The 19,102-nt window shown below is 41.5% G+C and overlaps 1 protein-coding gene across 1 annotated transcript in view; it reads left to right on the top strand.

Moving 5' to 3' along the window:
* The first annotated feature begins 5,667 nt into the window (after nucleotides 1-5,667).
* AMFR (autocrine motility factor receptor) overlaps nucleotides 5,668-19,102 on the top strand; it is a 40,740-nt gene continuing 27,305 nt past the window's right edge. The window contains exons 1-4 of the mRNA XM_081274961.1: nucleotides 5,668-6,126; nucleotides 12,433-12,525; nucleotides 16,455-16,619; nucleotides 18,070-18,222. Coding sequence (XP_081131087.1) covers nucleotides 5,872-6,126; nucleotides 12,433-12,525; nucleotides 16,455-16,619; nucleotides 18,070-18,222 — 666 coding nt within the window. The 5' untranslated portion in view covers nucleotides 5,668-5,871. The remainder of the gene's footprint in view (nucleotides 6,127-12,432; nucleotides 12,526-16,454; nucleotides 16,620-18,069; nucleotides 18,223-19,102) is intronic.

The raw sequence follows: 19,102 nt of genomic DNA, 5'->3' as shown, positions 1-19,102 counted from the left end.
TATTTTAAGCATTTTAATTTTTTTCTTCCTTTTTTTTAAAAAGTAGGCAATACTTAAAATGACATAGTTCTGTACATAATTTGTACTGTAACATATTTCAAAGTTTTTGAATAACCAGCATTCAGTTATTTTTGGAATTTAAAGGTCCCATTAAATTAGCATTAATTGTATTTGGATAAAATGTAATAATCAAATAGCAGGTCTGTTTTCTTACAAAAGAGGTGGAGGACAACCTTCACATTCATCAGGCCAGCAACTGTCAGTTTATAGTTTCCTTTCTTAAATAATCTGACACTTAGGCCCTCAGCTATTTAAACTACATGCTCAGTCACCTGAGATGAAATGCTTGGAGTAGCTTTTCCATATTTTAGTTCCTCAAACTTAATGTTTTTACTAGTATGTTTGGAACAATGTGTGCTGATCGCTAAGGCTGTTGCAGAGAATTTGCAGCTTTACATGTTGCCTAGTGGGTTTTCTCTGTAATACAAGTCAGCTTCTGTAATATAAGACTTGATGTTCCCATACCTATTCCACTTGTTTTTACATCACTTATTGTATGGGTTAAACTCATTTCAAGGGATTTGCTTTTGTTATTTAAATGTGTAATGAGAGCCTAGGATTCCCAATGAATCTGGAGGCTGAAGCAGGAGGACTGCAAGTTCAAGACCAACCTCAGCAACTTAGAAAAACCCTGTTGCAAAATATAAAATTTAAAAGGCTGGAGATATAGCTCAGTGGTAAAACACCCCTGGATTCAATCCCCAGTACCTGCTCCACCCCAAGAAAATAAATGTATAATGAGAAATAATAAATAATACTGTTATTTGACTTGAGCCATGCTTCACCCCACCCCCCGCTTTTCTGGGCTGGCGATCTAACCCAGGGCCTTGCTCATGCTTAGCAAGTGCTGTGTCACTGAGCTACATCCCAGCCTTAAATTTTTATTGTTCTTTTGTTTTGCCATGTTGGGGATTGAACCCAGGACCAATTAGTCTACCACTGAGCTATGTTACCATCCCCATAAAATGCATTTTAATATTAGCTCATAAGTATCAAACCTGTTTTGTGGGAAAAAATACTAAGACCTATAAATCTAAATTAAGCCAAGTTAGGTGTATTTTTTAATCCCAGGAATTGTTAAGAATAAAGTTGGGAAGGTATGTTGATTAACAGCCAAGTGCAGACAAACGCGTCTAACCTCAGTGACTTGGGAGGCTGAGGCAGGAAGATTGCAGCTTTGAGGCCAACTTCAGCAATTTAGTGAGGCCCTAAGCCACTTAGTGAGACCCTGTTTTGAAATTAAATAAAAAATGCTGGGGAATGTAGCTCAGTGGCAAAGCATCCTTGGGTTCAATCCCCAGTACCCCCCCCCCCAAATATGTTGGTTATGCTGTTTTATTGAAGGAAAAATCAATGTTTAAAAAAATGAAACCTTTGAATGGGGGTGGAGCTCAGTGGTAGGGCACTTGCCTAGCATGCATGAGAGGCCCAGAGTTCAATCCCCAGCACCGCAAAAGAAGAACTTTTGATTACTGTATTCACATCATGGTATACTACAAGTACCATTTACAGTTTGGCTTTGAGAATTTTTCTGATATTGTTTATAGGAAATGTATAAAAGAAATGGTTTGAAGTTTTGGTTATATTTTTATATTTGTAAAGCAAGAGTTTGATTAAAATGGTTACTGTTCTTTTTTATTTCATTGTCATTTCAATAAAAATATTTAAAACAGAATTACTGACTGGGATAGTCCTATGTGTGCCAGTAGAAATCTTGTCACACTGTTTTTTCCCAGTATCATTGGCTGCGGGTTGTTGGTAAGAGACAGCTGGCCCATGTTGAGAGCCTGTTGGCCTGGGCCATTGATACTGCCCCTCCTTTGGCTCCCCATTGTGTATGAGCGAGTTTTTAGCCAGTTTGGTTTCCTGCAGTTGAAGGGGGCACTGGATTTGGAGCCTGTAGACTGATTTGGAAGTTGTAACTGTTAAGTGATAAACTGCATCTTGTTCATATTATTGGGGACTTACTTTGTTCATGGGCAGAGAGTTGACTCCTTTTACCCCTCCAATTTGCACGGAAGTTGTGTGACACATCATGCCTGCTGGTTTACAGCAGAAGTTAAGACATGAAGGTAGAAGTTAGGTAGAAGTTAAGACATGAGCAATGCATCAGGAATTTAAGAAGACACTTAGTACAGACTGGGGGTGTAGCTCAGTGGTAGAATATACCTTCCCTGAGCTCAATCTCCACCACCTCCAAAAAGAAAATAGTACAGAGCAAATCAGTTGATCAACAGACCTGCCTCAGTAGCGCCCCAAGATCTGACAAGATAGCTATTTCCGTACCCTTGCCTAATCTCAGTCATATAAGCTATACCTCTTAAAACAGGAGGAAGATAGATAAATTCAGGGGAAAACAGAATATGTTTGCTTAAAAGGGTGTAATTATCAAAACATCTTCAGCAAGACCCTACACAAAAACCAGACCAGAGATTCCCAGACCTAGGAAAGCAAAGATGAATAAGAACAGAGTCCAAATGTGAATTCTGTCAAACCAATTCCAACAGGGTCCCGTCAGCCAGGCCAGCATGACCAAGGGCTGCCCTTAGGTTGTTAGCTAATGCAGTCTAACAGTCCGGAGCCCAGAGGTGATACTTAGGTGGGATTTAACTGTCTCCCTCCTACCCCCCAATAAAAGCTGGACACAAGTGAGTTGTTGCTCTCTTTGAGGGGCTCCATCTCCAGCTTGCTTTTTTTTTTTTTTTTTTTTTTTTTAAATAGGCTCTTGCTAAACTGCTGAGGCTGAGTACTTGTAATCCTCCTGCCTCAGCCTCCCACGTAGCTGGGATTACAGGCTTGCACCACCATGTATGGCTTTCCTATAAATTTAGGTCTGTTTAGCAGTGTAACACGTTGGTTCAGCTTGGGAGACTATTCCATAGGTATGACTACTGGATTAGAGTGAAAGTTAGCTCCTTGGATTTTGAGAATCTTTAGGCAACAAAGCTACTCAGGCTTTCTCATAGGATGGTGAAAATCATGCATATGAAAGGACTCCAGATATATTAAAATATGGAAATAGCAAATATTTGTCTAGATGTGAATTTTACACTGCATAAATTACTTTATTTGAAATGACACATTTATTTCCTTTAAGTCAAACCAAACCAGAGTCACCGGGCTGGAGTTGTGGCTCAGTGGTAGAGTCCTTGCCTAGCACATGTGAGGCACTGGGTTCAATCCCCAGCACCATAATAAAAATAAGTAAACCAGAGTCCCATGTCACAAAGATGCTAGGAAATTCCGTCTTATCAGTCACTGGGGTGAAGGGCCTCCTGTAAAGTCTCAAATCTAGAAGGCATAAATGGTACTGTGAAATGAGGGTGAGGGAAGACTTAGCTCTCATCATGGATCCCGTAGGATTTCTTTTCCAAGCAGGACCATCCTCTTAAATTCTGGTGCTGTTGCCTCCACGCTATGGTGATTCAGGTATTCCCTCCTATGTTTGTGGTCCAACCTTTCTGGGCACACAAAGCATTCATCCCTTCTGTGTCCTGTCCCCTCCCCAGTCCTCTCCTGGAGTAGTAGTACCATTTCTTAATAGCAATTAAGAAATCCTGAGGCTGGTGCTGTGTGCTCTATGGTGCCCACATGAGGTCTCAGCTACTCAGGAGGCTGAGGCAGGATGATTGCTTGAGCCCAGGGAGTTGCAGGCCAGCCTGGCCAACAGACCTACACCTTGAAAAAATAAAAATAAAAATCCCTGGGACAAGGATGTACAAAGTAACTTCTTGGATTGAGAGGTGGAAAATGTTAAAAGAAAAATTCCTAATTATTCTAGTAAGATGTCCAGTCATAAAGTTTTAAATTATTTAAAAATGCAAGTGAAAAATAATCTTACATAGTTGTGTTAATTTTACCTGTTCCACATGTTGGGTTTTCAGAAAACTCAAGCTTCTAAAAGTTGGGAGTGAGGATTAATAAGGACAGATCTATTAGCAGGAGCCCCTCTTATGGTACAGGACAAGGATGGTGTGTATTGTAGCTGAATTGAATATGGATTGCAAATTAGTGTGGTTAAAAAAGTGTGTCAAATCAGTCATTTAGTATGGTGACTCCACTTTTGACCTGTAAAGTAGAACACTTCCCTGGAAAATTACCATATTTGTCCCCTCACCCTCCAAAATGAAGCCTTATTTTATTTTACCAATAAAGTTTAAAGTTCCTTATTTTAATCAAATGGCTCTTGGCAAAGAACCAAAGGGAATTTAAGTCTAACATTCATAAAGACTTTTTAAAAAATGCATGTGAACTGCTCTTCAGTAAAACCAAACATGTTTCATTGAAAACCCTATTTAATGTTTCTGAAAATTCCAAAGTGGTAATTAAACCTCCAAAGCACTTTTTTTGTTTTGTAATTAATAGACTTTTAGAATTGGAATACAGGCATGAAAAATGATTTTAAAGTAATTTTCGTCTTTCTCTTTAAAAAGTTTGGAAGATTCAACAACTGGTCTGGTCTACGCACCACTATTACAGGTCTTGGGGTACAATGAGGAAAAATTAGACCCTTGAGGTAACCTTTTTTTTAGGTAGTTTTGTTTGGTAAGTGCTTTGAGGTAGAATGCACATTGAAATGCAACTCACTGTTTAAATCGAACAATTCAATGATTTTTTTGTGTATTCAGAGTTTCGCAACCATTTCAATTTTAGAAATTTTATCACTCCAATAAGAACATAGTACCTTTCAGCTATCACTCTAGTTCTCTCATCCTCCCATCCCTAAGCAATCATAGATCTACTTTGCATCCTATAGGGTTTTTGCCTGTTCTGGACATTTCATTTCAATGGAATTACATAATTTTAAAATTTTGGCTTCTTTGATTTAGGCAGTTTTCAAGGTTCATCAATATTGTATCATATATTAATACTTCATTTTCATGGCCGAATAATATTCCACTGGATAAATTACCCACTCATCACTTGATGGACGTTAGGGTTATCGAGGTTTGTGTCCAAGTTTTGTGTGGCTCTATATTGTCATTTCCCTCTGGTATATATCTAGGAGTGTAACTGCTAGGTCAAATGGTCACTCACGTTTACCTCTGAGGAAGTGACGGATAAATTTTGTACCATTTTACCTTCCTTGCAGTGTATGAGTAACACTTTTATATTTCCTGCTAAACTAGCGGACAGAACTTCATACTGTTGGTTAATGCTCTTTTTGGCGGGGGTGGGGGGTCTCCAGGCCTCGGTTAATTTCCCCAGCACCACGTCCCCTCTGGGACACAGGAAAGTTGCTAGGACTACAGGGGTCCCCAGGAGTAAACTGATTTGGGGGGTTAGAGGAAACCCAGGGGCCAGAAGCCTGGTCCCCGGGCCCTGCGGCCTGGCCACGGAGCCGGCCCGGAGCCGCCCGTCAGCGCCAGCGGGGCCGAGTCACCCTTGGGCTCGGGCCGGAGCGGGCGCCGCCGCGTCGGCGGGCCCAGCGGCGCGGGTGTCGCGGAGGATGCTGCTGGGTGTTGGCCCCCGAGTCTCAGGGCCTTGGCTTGAGCCCGCCTGGCGGCCGCGCGACCGCTGGAGGCGGGGGACGAAGGCCGCGCCCCCGCGCCTGTCCCGCCCGCGCCCCACTGGGGGCGGCGGCCCGCCCCGAGCCCGCCGAGGCTCTTCCGCGCCGGCAGGGGCAGCAGCGGGAGCGGCGCGGGGCGGAGCGGCGCGAGCAACCAGGAGCGGCCCGGCCCGGCCCGGCGCGGCGGCGGCGGCAGCGTAGCGGCAGCGACGCCAGAGCCCGTGGGCGCCGTTCGCGAGGCCGCCGCAGGCGCCTGGCCGCAGCGCGGGGAGGCCTGGGGGCTGGAGGCCGCCGCCGCCGCCATGCCGCTGCTCTTCCTCGAGCGCTTCCCGTGGCCCAGCCTCCGCACCTACACGGGCCTCAGCGGCCTGGCCCTGCTCGGCACCATCATCAGCGCCTACCGCGCCCTCAGCCAGCCCGAGGCCGGGCCCGGCGAGCCGGAGCCGCTAACGGCCCCGCTGCAGCCCGAGGCGCCCGTGCCCGCCCGGCCCGGCGCGGGGGGACCCCGGGCCCGCGACGTGGCCCAGTACCTGCTCTCGGACAGCCTCTTCGTTTGGGTGAGCGAGGCTCCCGGGCCGGGGCGGGCGGGGGCGGGGCGGGGGCCGCCATGTCACCCATTATCCGTGGGGGCGTGGCTGGCTGGGGGTCCCCTCCCCCCAGGACCCCCGAGCGCGAGTCCGCGGGGCGCGGCCCCTCCGCGGCGGCCGTGAGGTGAGGCGCGGACGCCTCGGGGGCTCGCGAGGGGGCGGCGGGGCGTGGGGCTGGGACGCGGTCGCGGGGACGCGCCGCAGAGCCGGGCCGGGGAGCGAGCCGGGTTTCCGGGCGGCGGCGAGCGGGGCCGAGGGCAGGTGGGCCCGGGAGCGTCGGCCACCCAGGGCCCGGGCGGGCTGCAGGGGGCCGGAGCGCTCGGGGTGCTGTTGGCGGGTTCCGGGGGAGCGGCGAGGGCGGGGAGAGGAGGGCCCAGACGTTGGTGCTGAGCGTTCGGGGCAGTCCGGTTCCGAGACACGAGCGTCCCACAACTTTTTCGTTTATTCACTTGTTCTTGCCGTTCAGTATCGGATTGTCCTCTTGGGGCGACCTGTGCCTCTTCTCCTGCGGCTCCTGCCTGCTGATCAGGACGCTTCCGTGGTTGTCGGGGGCAGCAGGACGCTGGCAGTGGAGGGCAGCCCCTGGGTCAATCGGGGCCCTCCTGCTAGCGGTTCGTTGTGTCACCAGCTTTCCAGTGTGCCCGTGTGACAGAACGACACGCACGTGGCATCCAGGCTGGCTAATTTATTAGAGCAGAGCCTCACAGGTGGGCAGATCCGTAGTATTTGGGCCCAAGACTTGCTCTCACTTGCACCTGATCCATCATCCCCACAGTGATTAGAAAAGTTGCTCCAGGATTTGAAGTCTGTCACTTGAATATCCTGTGGGACTTGAATCCTGCCTCCCTCTCCTCCTGCAAGTTCTCACTTGGGATTGAGAGTAGGCTGTAAATGGCGGAGAGATTAATATTCCATGTTTATAGAATGATATGCAACTCTTGTGTTGTAATTATTCCCACTGTGCTTCATCAGGAAGCAGCGGGATTTACCAACTCCGTGGGCTGTGGATGAAGTCCCCGAGCCCGAGAGAGGCAGGCAGTGAGGGGTGAACTTCTTGTTTCTTTACCCCTGTGCAAAGCTGAACCTCACCAGTACTAAAGACCCCAGAAGAGGGAGAATTTAACATTTCTTTATTTTCAAATCTATTTTTGCTTTTGAGTTACCTGTTGAACAACTTAAAGTGATGAGAAGAGTACTTTTGCCACACTGGAAATTATAATGTAGTCTTTGTTTAAGTCTAGGATACAGAAAAGCTTTTGAAAAGGAACCACTATTGTATTTATATAACTACTAGCATTAATGATTTCTTCCCCTAGAAGTTTCTTTTTTCAAAATCCATGTTGAAATCCAAGGTTGATACCTCTTCATAATACATTATCTGAATCCTGTTGATTTTTCTGTGAAAATTGTGATTTTTTTAAAGAAACTTTCCTTTTCTTTCCAGAAGTCTTGCCTAATGGAAGTTTATAATTTCTTCCTGTCAATATTTTTGTTTCTCAGTTGGGCTTTCCACTGTTTTTCTTCCATTTTTCCTCTGGGATTTTTCCACATGTGTGTTTGGGCCTTCCTTAGCTTCTGACCATCCATGTGTACACTGTGAGTTTTCTTCATCACCCAATGATGTGCATGCTTTGGCAGCAGAGTAGATGTCACAGTCTTAAAAATCTTCCCTAATGTCCAGACAGGTAATATTATTGAGTGAATATATGTTGGGGTGTTTGTCAAAATAGGTGTTCCTTGAACCCTGTTCATAGGCCTTTAGATATATTTTTTTTTTCAAAAACATGGCCTGCCAAGGCCAAGCAAGACAGAATAAAAGCTGGTTCTTCTGCCAATTTGCAAATCCTTCTAGTCATATTGGAATCTCTAAAATTCATCTTTGTAGAGCACAGTTTAGGATGATAGCATCTCAGGAGTTTTTTTAAATTAAGGGAGAGAAAACAGCATGTGATGTGGGTAGGGCCTGGCATCTGCACAGTGGCCCTGAAACTGCACTGGTAGATTAAAAATTCACTGGATCTTTGATTTAAGAGGGAGGTTGAGAGGGTGAAGAGGGGACCTACATGTAACCAGAAGTGGAGGAAGTGGCCCAACTGTGTAAGAAAGGAGGCAGGCAGCCCTTTGGAAGGTTGGTTCACAAATATGGTGCTCAGACTAACCAGAGCCACCCAGTTTTGGTTGTTACTTATCTCTGTCTCCTAAAGTGGGAAACATAATAAGAAACTGCAGAACTGATCAGATTAATTGAATGAGTTCTAAATTTTTAAAAAATAGATAATCAAGGCTGGGGTTGTGGCTCAGCAGTAGAGCACTCGCTTAGCACGTGCAAGGCCTTGGGTTCAATCCTCAGCATCACATAAAAATAAATAAATAAAGTATTGTGTCCAACTAAACTAAAAAATATTTAAAAAGTAATTTTAAAAAATTTAAAAATAGATAATCAGTTTTATGGTCTGACAGTGAAAGTACAAAAGTGATACTGAAAAGCAAATCTCCCTCTCCCTCTACCACCTGCCTCCCGCTGACAGGTTCTTGTTACTGGGTTCTTGTAATTAGTGCTGGTGTTAAATTGTAGATTAAGACATACCAAAACACTCCAAGTCCTTGGCAGTTCATCTCTGCATGTTATACATACACATATGTGCATATACTCTTTTTTACACAGAGTGTGGCACAGTTAACATTTCCCCATCTTGTTTTTTTTCAGTGATCTGAAAGTTATCTTGAATTTTTGTTATATTGAAATTATCTTGAAGTAACCTTGATATTTGTTATTTTGAAGATTCTGTATAATGCAAGTAATACAGATAGAGCTGCTGGGTTGGTTTTACTGGCTGAGTTTGGATACATGGAATGCATATTCTACAGTTTATTCAACTAAATTTTCCATGATGGAAATTTGTTTCCCATTTTTCTTCATAGACAGTGACCCATCAGAGGTTAAGTCTGGATTCTGCCCACAAGAAAAATTAGTTACCTGATTATAGAGAGGATAAAATGATTAGGTTTTTTTTTATTTAAAGGTTTGATGTTTATTTATTTATATGCGGTGCTGAGAGTCACACTGTATGCTGCACACATGCCAGGCAAGCGCTTAACCACTGAGCTAGGACCCCAGCCCTGATTAGCTTTTTTCTGTTATCTAAGTGAATAAAATGGTTTTTCACATCAGTTTTGCTGGAAGGGAGCCTCAATTTGATTATCAGGGCCAGAGCATTTGTTCCACAGCAATTTGTTATTATTGTTATTGTGGTGCTGGTGCCAAGGATCAGACCCAGGAAGTTCTGTGGATTTAGATCTGGGCTAAAGTGTTGATTCTGTAGGTATTATGGATACTTACATGAATCTGATTTGGGATTTGCTTTTAAATGAGAAATGCTACAATTACTGTTTCATTTAATATTTTCAATTCTTCGAGGCTTTGTCAGCTGAGGTTAAGTTAATATATTCTTATTAGAACAACATAGTTGTGAGATGAAGACATTTTTCTTTAAATAGTTATTAATAATCATTAAGCTGTTCTGAAACACTTTGTTCATAATCTTTTTTTAAATACTTTTATTTTGTTTATTATTATTATTTTTTATGTGGTGCTGGGGGTTGAACCCAGTGCCTCACATGTGCTAGGCAAGCACTCTAACCACTGAGCCACAACCCCAGCACCCCCTTTTTATTGTTTTTTTTTGACACTGCTGGGGATCAAACCCAGGGCTTGGTGCATGCGAGGCAAGCACTCTACCAACTGAGCTATATCCAGCCCTCCAATAATCTTAAAAACAATTTTTAGTTGCTTCCAATTCTTTGTGACTTTGGTTTTCACATAAAGATTACAGAAAATTGACACTTTTTAGGTAGATTTTCTTTCTGTATTCATATACTTTCTGAAGCCTCTTTTTCCTTCTTAGCTATAGCTAATTTTCAAATCTCTATTTAAATAAATATATGAAGTAGTTATCTATGAGTGATGGGATTATGAAAAGATTTTTTTTTACTGTAACATTTATTTAAAGCTTAACTGAGAAGTAGTAGATAATGCTTTATTTTCTGTTTTGGAATCCAAGATATGCAAGGATGCTGTTTTGGATAGAGGAATAACTGAGCAATCCTAAATTTGATTTGTCTTTCACTACTCTCCTAGCAGCCTGCCTGGGCTCCTGGAGAGATCTTGCCATGTTTTCTATGTCCTGGAGATTCTCAAAGCTCTTTGAGTTCAGGGCCCAGATCTCCCTCATTTTTCTAATCTCTGCCTTGAGCAAGTACTAAATGTGTTACATTAAACAAACAAACAAAACCCTAACAAACTCATCCATCTATATGCAAATCTGGAAGAATTTTTAAAAATTGTGTTGTGATTAAGCTGGGGAATGTTTGGTTGATTAGAAATAATGTGCTTAGCTGGGGCATGTAAATGAGGGTTGTGATTTTGTGTTATGACATTTCTCCTAATTAACACAGCTGAGGCTCTGATTGACTGGCAGAGCACAATGAAGACAGCCTTTTATAACCTCTATTTCATCACCTTGAAAGTCAGCTTTGTCAGTTATCTGGAACATTTTGAATAGGGCTGTTAGCACAGGAAGTCACAAATAAAGGGTAAGGGATGTTTTGGTTAATTAGTTTAGGCCTTTTTCCCTGGTTATTTGAAGAATTTAAGTACCAAAAGTTTTTTTTTTTTTTTAGCAGAACTATTTTTAATTCTTTAAAAATGTATTACATATCTCCTGCCCCTATTAGGCAGCAGAATAGTGCTAAACATAATTTAAATCTTTTTGTAATGAGTCAGGATTGCCATTATGTGTTCCACCAAAGGGGTGGATGATGTGAGGTACTAAGGGAGGCCCAGAGAGATGTCATAGAGATTGCTTTCTTAAATAGCTCTCTTTCATCTCTCCTCTTTTCCCCCCCTTTTTTCAACATTTGCTTTTAAAAGGAGAGGAAAGAATGACTTGGAAAGAGGAATATGGCCACCTACCATGAATCAAAGGTTGAAGCATAGAGTTGGTACACCTATTTATTTGCTCTCAATAAAAATCATCTTTATGTGCTTTTTCAAGGCCCTCTTGGCATTTTAGGGTCATTTTGGGTTTTCAAAATCATTTGAGCATCAGTAATGTGATATGCCATCCTGACCTCTTTTTTAAAAAAATATTCATTTTTTAGTTGTAGTTGGATATAATATCTTTATTTTTATGTGATGCTGAGGATCAAATCCAGGGCCTCGCCTGTGCTAGGCGAGTGCTCTATTGCTGAGCCACAACCCCAGCCCCCACACTGTGACCTCTTATTCAAGGACAGCACACTCTCCATTTTTGTAAGCCTTAAGATTGTTGGTCTGTCCCTTCATTATTTTAAGAAAATTTTCTGAGTGTAGAAGGTGGCCTCTGTTCTGCATTCGTATCAGAGCAGCCTTTCATTGCTCAGCCCCTCTCACCAGTTTTCTTCTGTTTTCCCAACCCAACTCTCCTTTGCTACTCCAGAACCTTTGCTTCAAAGCCAACACCAAGCATGGAGAACATCCATATTTTGGTTGATAGGCTCTTCCAGAGGCAATACGTGTGTGTGTATGGGGGGGTGTAGTATGAATATTTTGATTATCAATTATCTGTGATTTTGTGACTTCTTTGTGACCATAAAACTTCTGCCCACGCCCCGTGTTTATTTGGCAGGGCAGGCTATTTGGGTGCTGGGTTTTACTGATCTTGTGATAACTTCAGTTTCTAGAGCAGTTTTCTTAAAGCTATCAAAATCTTAATGTAGGAAATGATGTACCTGCAGTTCACAAGGTAGGTACAACATTCTTGGAAGCTAGTTAAAACTGAAAGGAAAGTGGCCTGCTGCAGGTTGCACACTGGGACAAGGAACTGTGAATTAACTGCCACTCCTCTACTCCGCTCATCTCTGCTCCCGCTGCCCATGAAAGTGCCCCTTCAAATATTATTGACCTTGTGCCAGTAGAAAACTGGAAAGGCTCAATCACTGGAAAGGATGGCTGAATTCCTAACATGAAAATTTTAGAGCTGCTTTTATTTTGCAACAGGAGGAACTAAATTTCTTCTTCTTCTTTTTTTTTTTTTTAAAGAGAGAGAGGAGGGAGGGAGGGAGAGAGAGAGAGAATTTTTTTAATATTTATTTTTCAGTTTTCTGCGGACACAACATCTTTATTATTTATTTTTTTAATGTGGTGCTGAGGATCGAACCCAGTGCCCTGCCTTATGCGTGTTACCACTTGAGCCACATCCCCAGCCCCTAAACTTCTTTTCTTTGATTTGTGTACAGGTTCTGGTAAACACTGCTTGCTGTGTTTTGATGTTGGTGGCTAAGCTTATCCAGTATATTGTGTTTGGCCCTCTGCGAGTGAGTGAGAGACAGGTAAGTCCAGACAACTCATAGATCCTGTGACCAGATTAAACAAACAAACAAACAAATCCCTTTCTATCTGGTATAATTTCAAATGGATAGAAAAATCCCACAAGTACTACAGAGGATTCTTATATACACTTTATACAGATTCACTAAATACTATTGTTTTCTCCATTTACTTTCCTATTCACTTTTTATTTATAGTACATATTTGCTTCTGATCCATTTGAACGTAAGTAGTAGACCTCATACCCCTTTACCCCCCCCCCCCCCCAGTACTTCGGTATATAGCGCCTAAGAGCAGAGGCACTGTCTTAAATACCCACAGCACAATGATCAAAATTGGGAAGTTTAGTATTGATGAAATACTTTGTTTAATCCACAGTCCAAATTCCATGTAGCAAGGTTGTCCCAATATTGTCTTATATAGCTATTTCTTTTTTGAGTGTAATTTTTAAAGAAGTATTGATTTGTTTAGTCATCATAAATATCACTATTATTTAATTTATTTTTTAAAAATTTTATTTATTTATTTTAATAGAATATATTTTGACATTTTGTACACAAATGGAGCCCAACATTCCTCTGGCTGTACATGGTACAGAGTCACTCCAGTAGTGTATATGAGTAATATACATACATGTATATGAGTAATAATATCATCTCATTCTACCATCCTTCCCATCCCCGCCTCACCCCCACTCTCCTCTACACAAACCAAAGTTACTTCATTCTTCCCAGTATCACTCTTTAGAATATGGTTTCTTTCCTAAAGGAATTTGCTGATTTTTTTCCCTTTTGGAAAACTAAATTAAGATTCATTGTTTTACAAGCAGAAAATTAGGTGACTTGCCCTTGTAGGTGAGATTGTCAAACACTAAACATCACTCTCAGAATGTATATCTGGGCAGGGAACACTTTCACTAAGGAATTATGCCACAAGCATACCATACAGATTAGTAGTTCTCCAAGATTTTGGTGGGTAGAGTGTGGAATGGTGTGTTTTAAGGACTTTAGACCTGGCCTTCAAAACCACAAAAGAACAAAACTATTTTACTTTACTTCATCCTGGTGATAAGACACAGGAACCTCCTGCATTGGAAGTATAGCAATAGCTAGCTTCTCCGAGTTTTCAGAGTACAGTGTTCTAGTCTCCTTACCCTTTTCAACCTTGCTCTCCTCCCTCACTCACCCCAGTACTGGGGATTGAACCCAGGGGCACTCTACCACTAAGCTACATCCCTAGCCCTTTTTAAATTTTGAGACAGGGTCTTGCTTACGTTGCCCAGGCTGGCCTCAAACTTGTGATCTTCCTGCCTCAGCCTCCCAGGTAGATGGGGTTACAGACTTATGCTGCTGTACTGTCCCAAGTCTCCTTTTATAAAGTCTGCTGGGCCTGGTTTAGAGCTGCAATATGGTTCTCTGGTTGAGCCCTTGTATACTGTGGCGAACAGAACTATTCTATTTTCCCAGAGATGTTTTTCATTAATGAGTATTCAGCACTTTCTCCAAAATATCAGTTCCAGAGCTCTCCCAGATGGATTCAGTAGAAAGAAAAGATTTTTTTCTAAATACAATAGATCTTTTAGATCCTTCTTTCTTCAAATTTTCTTTTTTTTTTTTTTGTGGGCCAGAAATTGGTCAGGCTAGAGGCAAGCCATCTAATTGCTGGTGGAATGATCTGGCCCCAGTGGGCCTTAAATATTTTGTTTTCCTTAAAATGATAGCTATCAGGTGGAAATGAACAGGAAACATAACCTTAGAGTGTTTCAAAGATTGCTTATCTCAGTAGAGATGATGATAATGGGGCATATTCTTTATCCAGCACTTTCAGGATTTTCAGTATGGAATGCATCTTTCATACTGTTCTGGGTTGGCTTATTTTATGATTCATTAATCATAAAATCATTCAGTAGCATTAAGAACTATTTGAAGGGATGGAAAGAGTAGCTTGATGGTAGAATATTTGCCTAACATGTAGAAGGTCCCAGTTTGATCCTCAGCAATGCAAAAAAAGAGAAAAAGAAAAAAAAAAGAACCATTTTGATTTAGAACTCTATAAAATTAATATAGGTTTACTCTGTTTGTGCTTAAGGTTCAAGAAGTAATTATAGAGGCAAAGACATTCAATATCTAAAATGTAAAATGCAATAAATATTAAAATATTTTCTCTCCCGGTACTGGGGATTGAACCCAGGGACTCTATACTGCTGAGCTACATTCCCAGCTCCTTTTATTTTTTTATTTTGAGACAGTCTCTCTCAGTTGCTGAGGTTTACCTTGAACTTGCAAACCTTCTGCATCAGCCACCTGAGTTGTTGGGATTATAGGTGGGTACCTACCAACGTGCCTGGCTCAAATATTAAAATCTTTTAAGTAAAAATTTAGAGCAATAAGTTATTTAAAAAATTTATTTGAGCACTTAATGCCTATTATTACTTTTTAGAGCACTTTATATATAGTAACTTATTTAACTCCCCAACAATCTATGAAATGTATGTTGTATGACAAAGCACAGGAATGTTAAATGACCACTCCAAGGTCACCCAGCTGTTAGGTTGCAGAGCCAAAGTTCAAAACAAGGGCACAAAATATCTAGGTCCATCTTATACTTTTCCTGCTCCAGCTCTGGAAATAGATATTCACCAAAGATTCCTAGCTTATTTTATTGGGGAATGGTATTGGAAGCCAAAATCTATATTTGTGCTCATTGCTGCTGGGATACCTGGTTTTTTGGTGGACAGAGTTAGGAAATACTCTTCGATTTTTCTCTCTAGTTCATTTTTTTCCCCTTGATAAATGAGGTAGACCCCAGAGTAGCCTAAAAACAATTATTAGTTTTTAATAGTCATGTTGTCAGTTTGTCATGCACTTGGGTTCAGTTATTTCTGTTTTCAATTTTTTTTAATTTGTAAAACATTTACCTGGTTCAAAATTATATATAATATACTTAAAGGGCTGGGGTTGTGGCTCAGTAGTAGAGCACTTACCTAGCACATATGAGGCACTAGGTTCAATCTCAGCACCACATAAAAATAAATAAAGGTGTTGTGTCTGTCTACAACTAAAAATTTTAAAAAGTATACTTGGAAGTCATGCTTCTGTCCTCTTCACCCAGTTCCCTCCCAGCCCCATAGAAAGCTAGATAATTGTATATTTTAATATCCTTTAACTTCCACTCCCCCTTTGTTAGGGGAATGAAGATTTTTTTTTAACTGGAAGTCAGAAAAGAGTTCAGAAAAGAGTACCAGAGAAGTGAATATTGGGGACCAAGTGATCAGAAATCATAAAGATATTAATAATCTTTGATTTGGTAATGAAGTAGAAATGCATGCAAAGATACATACACAGCTATTCATTACAATGTTTTCTGAATGGTGGAAACATTGAAATATATATTGACGGGTAAAGTTCTCACAATATGATAGGTGAATGAATAAGAGCACTGTCCAAAAATTGATATATTTTGTACTTTAGAGGAAGATAAGTGCATAAAAATATTAAAGCATTGTTTATATTTTAATTTTTTGGGGAGTTTTCATACTTAGATTATGGACTAGCAAATGATCATGTACTATTTTTTTAATTCAAAGAATTTTTTTTCTTTTAAAGAAAATGTAATCTTCAGTTGTTTCAGAAGCCAGAGAGCAGAATTATGAAAAATGATACTTCTTGCCCTTACTGTTCTTTTCTACTATGTGTAGAAAATATTTTTATTTTTTAATACCAAGGTAGTAGACTGATATTATTACCTTTTTAATGGCTAAAATCAGGGTATAACCCACAGTTTACAAATTACTTTCTGGGTATCTCACTTCTATAGAGAACTTCTTTTATTCTTTGCCCTCTGTTTCCTTGTGCACTAGTGTTTGAAAGTGAAGTGTGGGATCTGCGTTAAGTGTGTTGGTATTCACTGTTATAAACCTTTTTCTTTTTAGCACCTCAAAGACAAGTTTTGGAATTTTATTTTCTACAAGTTCATTTTCATTTTTGGTGTGCTGAATGTCCAGACGGTGGAAGAGGTGGTCATGTGGTGCCTGTGGTTTGCTGGACTTGTTTTTCTGCATCTGATGGTTCAGCTCTGCAAGGACCGATTTGAATATGTGAGTTTTTAGTCAAGCTCTTTGCTGGCTTGGTCACCCATTTGCCAGCTGTGAATTGTGTAATATGAATGAGCCACCGTGGGCATGTTTGGGGTAGCTCTCAAGGGGCACACTCTGGGTCAGGTACTCATTGCCTGTTCTTGAGGAACATCTGCTGCTGCCATGCAGAATCATTCCTCTCCCAGGGAGGTTTTCTCCCAGCCCCACAGGTAGTGTGTTACATTATAATTGAGTGGAGTCAGTTCACCTAACTAAACTGCACACACAGTGCAAGGAAACCTTGGTATATACACTGAATAAAATCCGATCTCTTATGTGTATTTTCTGTTCTCCTCATCTCACATTGCCCCCCTTCACCCTGATTCTTGGTTTGTTTTTTGGGATAATATGAATTGAACTTACGGGTGCTATGGCACTGAGCTACATCCCTAGCTCTTTTTAGTTTTTTGAGACAGAATCTCACTCTGTTGCCCAGGCTGCCTCAAACTTGTGATCCTCCTTGCTTTCAGACTAGTAGCTAAAATTACGGGCATGCACCACCAGCCTGGCTCATGGAGCTGTTCTCCTGTCTAGTTTATAGTGTTTCTCCTGTGGGCCAGGACCATTCTGGCTCTCTCAGTGTCCCTGATTAGAGAAGTGAGTCCTTTCTTGTGTGGGTAGGGAGCTGCCTTGACTCCAGGGCAGAGCCGTGCAGGGGCACTCCCTCACCTGTGCTTCTGCACCAGGTCCTGAGTAAACATGCTCCTGCTTCTGCCTCAGTTAAACCCGGTCCAGGGCCTCCTTTGCCCTGTCTTCACCCAGTCTTCACTGTTGAAGTACCCTTCCACTTCTGTTTGAGTTAACTGCACTCTCAAAGGCTTTACTTCTTTTACAATTCAGCCTCTGTTCCCTGTCACAAATAGGAGCTTCTAACTTCCCAAACTGGTTTGTTATCTACACCTGCTACCTCAGGAGTTGCAGCTCCAGGCTTTCTTTTCAGGCTATTGCCTTTCCTTGCATAATATTAACATAGCATTTTAATAGTGGTAAATCTGCACCTGATTACATTTCAGGTGTCTTAGCACTAACAGACTAGTACTAGAAGTGAACTTGGGGGTGGGAGTGAAGATAGAGAAAGAAACAACAGAACATGACACTGTTCTGAGTCTGGTGAATGTTACAAGAGATAATTGTGTATACTCTTGGAAAATTGCTTCTAGAGGCTTATCTTGGTGGTAGGAAGATATAAGATGAAAATATAATGCATATTATTATATTTCATAAAGTAAATGATAAAGACCTGTGTTAGCAGCTTATGCTCATATTTAAGTCCCTGGAGAATTTTTACTGTATAATAGTGGGATACTTTTTGTGTCCATACACGAAGATGCCAAGCTTGACTGTGTTTCTCAGTGCATTTTACCACTGCTGTGAAGAAGAATGAGCTACCTTTCTGTTCTGTTCCTTTCAGCTTTCCTTTTCTCCCACTACACCGATGAGTAGCCATGGGCGAGTCCTGTCTCTGTTGATTGCTATGCTGCTTTCCTGCTGTGGGTTAGCAGTTGTCTGCTGTGTCACAGGCTACACCCATGGAATGCACACCTTGGCTTTCATGGCTGCAGAGGTAAGATGCTGAACACAGGGTTGCTCTGATTATATTTGCATTTTCTAGGAAGTTAGAGGGTTATTGATAGGTTTCACCCATGAAATGATGGCTTTGATCTTTAATTTAATTTTATCTATTTTTTGGTACTGGGGATTGAACCTAGGAGTGTTTGCCACGAGCTACATCTCAAGCCCATTTTATTTTTTATTTTGAAATAGGGTCTCACTAAGTTGCTGAGGCTGGCCTTGAACTTTCTTTCTGCCTTAGCCTCCAGAGTAGCTGGAGTTACCGCAGTGCACCACTGCACCTGGTTTGATCTTTCATTTTAACAAGCATTTAGTGAGTTCCTTTTTTGTTGTTGTTGTTGATTACTGGTGCTGAATGCTTTTGTGGTATTTCATGTAATCCTTGCTACATCCTAACAAAATAATTATTTTCCCCCACAATTACATTGTGCTTGCCAGATGCTAGGGGTTGTTCTAAATACTTGACATGTATTGACTCATTTTTATTATTCCTATTTATGACAGGGAGCCTGAGGCATGAGGGTAAAATGAATTGTTTGAGGTTCCAGGGTGGCAAGTGGCACAATACAAATCCTCTGGCTCCAGAGTAGGATGAGTATCCCCTTAAGATGTTATAAACACCTGGTAGTGGTGATGAATGAAACATCTATTTTTTTTTTTTTTTTGTATTGGGGATCAAACCCAGGGAGCACTTATATTGAGCTACACCCCTAGCCCTTTTTTATTTTGAGACAGGGTCTCACTAAGTTGCTGAGTCTGGCTTTGAACTTGTGATCCTCCTGCTTGAGCCTCATGTCTCACTTGTGCCACCATGCCCAGCAATATTTAATTTTTTAAATTAAAATTTTACAGAATAATAAATATGCAAACTA

This window comes from Spermophilus citellus (assembly GCF_964194105.1).
Source record: "Spermophilus citellus genome assembly, chromosome: 18".
Lineage (NCBI taxonomy): Eukaryota > Metazoa > Chordata > Mammalia > Rodentia > Sciuridae > Spermophilus > Spermophilus citellus.
Note: the sequence above shows the minus strand (reverse complement) of the source record. Positions and strands in the feature narration are given on the sequence as shown.